Here is a 6,997-nt window from a genome sequence, read left to right as displayed (position 1 = left end):
AAATATTTTCTTTAAATTCTTGCTATTTTTTTACACAATAAAAAACATTATAAAATATACATAAGTATTCATAGCCTTTGCTCAATACTTTGTTGAAACACCTTTTACTATTACAGCCTCAAGTCTCGAATATGATGCTGCAAGCTTGGAACTATTTTGGGGCAATTTCCCCCATTCTTTTTTGTAGAACCTCTTGACTTCCATTAGGTTGGATAGGGCACATTGGTGCAGAGTCGTTTTCAGATCTCTCCAGAGATATTCAGTCCACTCAGGAACATCACAGATTGGTCTTAAAACTACTCCTTTCACCCCAGTCTGAGATCTAGAAAGGTCTGGAGTAAGTTATCATCAAGTATGTCTTTGTACATTGCTGCATTCATCTTTCCCTCGACTCTGACTAGTATCCTAGTGCTGCTGCTGCCAAAAAAGATCCCCCGAGCATGATGCTGCCACCACCATGCTTCACTGTATAGGTGGTACTGGCCAGGTAATGAGCAGTGCCTTTTCTCCAGACATGACACTTTGCATTCAGGGCAAAGAGTTCAATCTTTCATTAGACCAGAGAATTTTGTTTGTAACGGTCTATGAGTCCTTCAGGTGCATTTTGGCAAACTCCAGATGGGCTGTCATGGGCTTCTTAATGAGGAGTGGCTTCAGTCTGGCCACTCTACTAAACAGGCCTGATTGGTGGAGTGCTGCAGAAATGGTTGTCTTTCTGGAACGTTCTGCTCTCTCCACAGGGCAATGCTGGAGCTCTGTCAGAATGAGCTTGGTCACCTCCCTCACTCAGGCCCTTTCACTCTATTCACATAGATTAGCTGGGCACCCAACTCTAGGAAGAGTCCTGGTGGTTCCAAATGTCTTACATTTAAAAATGATGGAAGCCACTGTGGTCATTGGGACCTGCAGTGTTGCAAACGTTTTTCTGTACCTTTCTGTAGATATTTGCCTCTATACAATCCTGTCTTGGAAGTCTGCAATTCCTTGGAACTTTTGGCTTGGATTGCTCTCTAACATGACCTGTAACTATGGGGCCTTATGTAGACTCATATGAACATCTGACAGATGATCAGTGATCAATATGATGCACTTGAGCCCAGTTTTGGGTATCATGACAAAGGTAGTGAATACTTATGTACATGTTTTTAATTTTAAGAAATTTGCAAGCTTTCCAAACATTTTTTTGTTATTCTGGCATATTGTGTGAAGAGTTCTGAAGTGATCCATTTTAGAATAAGACTGTAGCAGACTCCAGAAGCACTGTACCTGTTTATTTATCTTAAGAACCTGCCTTAGTGAAAAAATGTATAAGAATGGCCAAAGTGGCCATTATCTGCCAAGGAGACGGTGCCATAGACAGTTAAAAATCATTTTGTATCACTGTGCTGGCATTAGTTCTTAATTTGTGTTTGTGCAGTAGTTTGCTGGGAAGCAGAAATAATCACAGAGAGGGATAAAAAGCAAGAGACTGAATAAACTAATTATGAATGTCAGCGCTGTCCTTGTGTGCCCCTTGGACACAGTGGAAACACTGGGGAGAAGAGCGTCATTGCTAAGCAGTCATCTCTCTTTAATAACACTCACTACCCTATCTATGATGCAGTGGGTGTTCCGAAAAGCCCCTTCAGTGACAGGCTCATGAAACCATAATCTACAAATCTATGTTCTGTGCCTTTGTTGGTGCATTGATATGTATTTTGGAATAGCATGAGACTATAGTAATTTAATTCCCCCTCATCGTGTAGTGATATAAAAGTGAACAGGCAGAGAGAAATGCATCACTACACTCTCACATTATTGATGTAGTGTGTGTCTGTAAGTGCACAAGAACACACTTTTGACTACCTTAAACTGAAACCAATGAAGTAATCACTGACTAAACATATTTTATGTGTATATGCACGTGCATTGTATTATTGCCTACACATTTTTCCTGTTATTTCCACAACTGTCATAATAATAGGTACGCCTCTGTAATCCTGCTTTTATTTTACTTGAACATTAACTGCTGGGAGTTTGGGAGTCAAGATATGCTGTTGCAAAGCAATAAAGTAAGTCATCTGTCTTAAAGGGTACAATAGCTAGATATAGTATTTATTAAGTTTGAGATTCTGATTCAACCAAAGGGATTTTGCTTGACTGAAATATCATTAAAAAACATTAAAGGAAGACTGATTACCCTCCAGCAAATGCGTGAATAAGGATCACCGAGCATTGTCTTTGAGATGTAGCAGCATGTGCAGTGTTTTCATTCCTTTCTTTTCATAATTATTTTAAAGGAACCGCCAACTTCAAAGGCGTCGTTGTCAGAAGATGCCTCTCCCTACTGTTGTGTTTCCAGTCCCATACCCAAACATTTCTTCAACACAAATGGAATTAAATTAATTGCAAAGGAGACTGGCAGCAGGGAGGAAGTGACTCAGGTAAGAAAAGTCTCGCATTAATATGGAACAGATCATTTACATACGAGGACTGACTTGCACAGAGAGAAGTTATCCTGAAGTTCAGTAACTTTACACTATAATTTATACATGTTCTTGTATGCATGCACATTTCCCTGGATATATATCTTTGTCTTCTTTGTCGCATTAAAACTATTGTGTTGCTGTAATCTGATTACTTTTTTACTATTGCAAAATAGTAATTAGATTACTGTTACTTTCCCGTAAGCAGGCTGCATTACTGCATTACTAAACCATTATTTGGTTTGTGAGGGTGTCTCGTGACAATGACGTAAGCATGTGCAACAGCAACAGACGCATGTAGATCAACAATGGATAATATGGAGTGCTGGGACGGGAATGTAAAATTCACAGAGAAACCCCCGGATCCCCCCACTGACATGAACGCTTTGGCACCAGGCAAACCTCCGACGGCTCCACTTCTGCTAAACAGGTGAAAACAGATTTAAGAGTGACAGGACTTAGTGCAGCTAAATCTTTGATTTTAGTTATTTTTTGCTGTGTTTTACTTTCATCTATTTGAAAGAGTGAGTGTAAACACAAAAAATAATTATAGTTTATATTCTGGAATATTCAGAAAATAGGTTTAAATGTTAAACAAATTACTTCAAGTCAAAGTCTGTTGCATATAATTTCATTTTTGCTTGATGCAATGTGCATAAAATTAAAAGATTGAAATTAATAAAACAAGTTTTAAAAAGAGATTCAGTTTTATATGATGGATGATGCAGAAAAAATAGAATTGGGCTGAAAGGTCTATTACTTTATTAACATATTCAGGTTGTGTATCATGTTTTTAAAAAGTAACTAAGTTATAAAGTAACTAATTACTTTTGAAAATAAGTAATCAGTGAAGTAACTGGATTACTTTCTTGGAGAAGTAATTAGTAACTTATTACTATTTTCAAGTAACTTGACCAACACTGGTGCCAGTTACTTAAACTCATCCACCTTAACTACCTCTGTCTCACCAGTCTAGTTGCTTCACTCTCACATACACACACGTATTTTGTCTTGCTTCTACTGAATTTCATTCTTCGTCTCTCCCAAGCATACCCCCACCTCTCCAGGCTATCTTAGACCCGCTCCCTACTCTCACTACAGATCATAGTATCATCTGCAAACATCATAGTTAACAGAGACTCGTGCTTAACCTCATCTATTAATCTGTCCATCACCACTGCAAACAAGAAGGGACTCCACTAAAGGGCTCGATTAAAGATGCAGTTGCTTCTATTCACAAAACCACATGATCGGCCTTATATATCGACAATAAATCCAAAATGTTTGGGGGGTTTTTTCTGCTTTATTCATCAAACCTTTATTTTTTTGTGATTTAATGGTTTTCTAGATTGCACACATTTCATCTGATTGATTATTTAGCTACAACGCTATTATCTTTTGACAATAACCTTTAAAAAGGGCAGTGTGATATTACTTTAAGTGTCCCACACTCCCTATATTTTTTTACTTTTTCCTTTTAACCACTAATGCACCACACACATACAGTGTCTCATAGCCTCCCTTCTCTGTATGTGCATGCTGTCTTGCAATTTAATGAATGGAAATAGTCTCTTACTACACTTAGTGCTGTGCCATGTGGCAGCCACAACAAAGCGATCACAAACCACAAGGGCGAAAATAAATTGCTAGAGGAAGGGGAAAAAACGCCATTTCTAGAATAGTGGGAGATATTGCCTCCTGTGCACCATCCTATGCTATGATACGTTACAGGCACATGTAAGATAGTGTGATTGTTACATAGCTCTTATTCTCTAACAAAAGTAAGATGAAGGTCAGAGGCATGTCCAAAGTCAAAGGCAACTGAATCAATATCTGAAGCTGTGCATTTTTCCATTTATTATATTTTCTTATTATTAGTTTAGAATATATTTAGCACTCTAGAGCTATGAATCTGTGATTAATAATTTTACCCCTTTTGCAAGCTGTTAATAGAGTTCCTCACTTTTTAATCATTTTACTGTCACAACAAGTCATGCTGCTAATTTTTATATCAACCGTCCACCCACTACCACCACTGATAAATCCCTTCTTTCAGTTTTAAAATAGGGTTTATCTGTTATTCTGTGGTTATGGCGAATAGAGAAAGGGGAAATAAATGTGCTCATTACTGGGAAACACTACTGTTCCACATGCACCTGAAAAAAATCCACAGAAGTAAAAAATTGGAGGTAATGTCTTATAAATATACCATCCACATAGCTAGTCGATTTCATGCAACTTATTTGATGTGATTAAACAGCTGCGATGTTTTTAAATGTGTCAAATTAAATTATGTGTTATTGTAAAACGGTCTCCAATACTAATACTGTTTTAATACTGTCATTATATCACCTGAATATTCTCTGTGAATTAAATTTAATGAAACATACAGCAGGTATCAAGTTTGGTTTAATTCTCTTCATATGTGACCCTAACCCTCTAACAACTATTTAAAACAAAAATGGGTTAAAGTGGGGTTTAGTATTTGAAATTACTTGCCATTTAAAAAAAAGACTACTCAATTTATGCTCACTTCTTTTTACTTATTATCTGGGTAGATGAAACATGAACACAACATGAACTGAAACATTTACATTTGCTTCATGAGCACATCACACAGATGAGAAGGAAAAGGGATTTGGTAAAGGTTTAAGTGGGTCATTGGATGTCTGTATTTTCTTATTACTGAGCACTGACTGCACCATCACTGGAAGCGAAGCCAGACTGCAGGATGTGAAAAATGAACCAATTCATTAGTAATATTATTATTACATGTATTAACCTACCAATGTTCCAGCACCTTCAGTAACCCACTTTAACCTTTGCGTTTAAAGCAAAAGAATAATAGGGTCATGCTCTGGTTACCATGAACATTGGGATAACTGCTTATGCTGAGTCCCATATTAAAAAGCAGAAAATAAGTTCTAATTTTTTCTTATTTGTGGTTTATCACTTGCTGAACTCCACTGCAGTTAATACCAGGTTTTTTAGGTGCGCCTTGTTTGTGCCACCTTGGACCCCTTGCCTCAGAACTACCTTCAAACATGCCTCAGAGATTGTGGTCCATATTAACATGATAGCATGATTGTTGCTAATCTGTTGGATCAGTGCAGAGAATCTACTATCACCATCCCAAAGGTGCTCTAGAACTGGTGACTGTAGAGGCCATATGAGTAACGAGAACTTGTAATTTCAAGAAACCAATTTGAGATCATTTGAGCTTTGTGACATGGTGGGTTATCCTGCTTGAAGGGATGAACATAGCAAGCAGCAATACTATTCTTGTGATGTAGCCAACTTCCGTCAAGGTTTGATGTGTTGTTCCTTCAGAGATGCTCTTCTGTAGACTCTAGTTGGTAATGAGTGGTTATTCAAGTGTCTGTTGTCTTCTTATCAGCTCAAAGCAGTCTGGCCATTCTCCTCTGACCTCTAGCAGCAACTGCCACTCAATCAATAGTTTAGATTTTTCAGCCCATTCTTTGCAAACCCTAGAGACAGTCGTGGAAAATCAATACTTAGATACTGATACTTAGAAATACTCAGAAAACCCGTCTGGCATCATCCAATGTTGCATCTGGGGTATGATGGAAGTCCCAAAGAGCCACAGAAAGAACTTCTCAATAAAGAATGGATGTTGTATTTATTATTCAACAGATTTACAAACACACCAGTATGAAATAATCTTGGGGTGAGCTAAGGCCAAAATAACAAACAAATGGAGCTGCCTACCAATGCAAACTGAGATAACCTACAGAGAAGAAACAAATGTGTTACCTCCCCATGATGATATAAACAAGAGAAAAAAGTCAAACTTCACAAGTTAGAGCAAACACTAGTGTAGCTGGTTTGATGATGGGGAAAATAAAATGAAATATGCAGTGTGATAGGCTGAATAGATATTTGCATCAACAAAGAGTTGATGCAAATATCAACAAAGCTAACATATATCTACAGGGTTATAAATGATGAATCGTGATTAAAACACACATTACCTTACATATTTTCCCCCTCACAAAACCGATCGATGCTCTGCTTCTTTTCTTTTTGCCTCAGTGCAGTACTTGTTTTGGTTCTTTTTCTAACTTCGCTCAGTGTTTCACTATGGGAATTGCCTCGGCGTGACCAACTAAGGAAGTTCCAATGACACCACGTCTGTCTATGACAGACCTGTCGAGCCACGCTCAGGGCTCCACCCCCACATTCTAACATGGCCGACCAGTCCCTCCTAACTCATTCTTGCTTTTGTCCTGTGAGAAACTACTTTGAGCTCCCTCAGCGCATCCGGGCTAACTTGATTAGCTGCTTAACAGTTCTCAGGTGTCCCGTGTAGGAGTATGTCACCAAACACAGTTTTTCTGGTTCCAGTTTGGATCATGCTGAGTAAGTCCTACGAAAGAAGTGTACTTATAGCTACATTGTGGAACAGCAATCGCATCAGGCGAGCTGTTCCAGCGGTTCCTGGTTTTAGTTATCGAGGTGGTGGACGTTGTGTAACTCGGGCTAACGCGTTATGGCGAGCTGTTCTTTCAGTG

The 6,997-nt window shown here is 38.3% G+C and overlaps 1 protein-coding gene across 1 annotated transcript; it reads right to left on the bottom strand.

Moving 5' to 3' along the window:
* Nucleotides 1-305: 305 nt before the first annotated feature.
* On the bottom strand, nucleotides 306-6,674 carry LOC143419098 (uncharacterized). The gene is given in 3 exon segments (XM_076885386.1): nucleotides 306-578; nucleotides 580-903; nucleotides 6,633-6,674. Coding segments are annotated over 3 exon segments (639 nt in total).
* Nucleotides 6,675-6,997: the final 323 nt, after the last annotated feature.

The sequence above is a fragment of the Maylandia zebra genome, linkage group LG6, assembly GCF_041146795.1.
Source record: "Maylandia zebra isolate NMK-2024a linkage group LG6, Mzebra_GT3a, whole genome shotgun sequence".
Classification (NCBI taxonomy): domain Eukaryota; kingdom Metazoa; phylum Chordata; class Actinopteri; order Cichliformes; family Cichlidae; genus Maylandia; species Maylandia zebra.
This window is presented reverse-complemented; position numbering and strand designations above follow the sequence as displayed.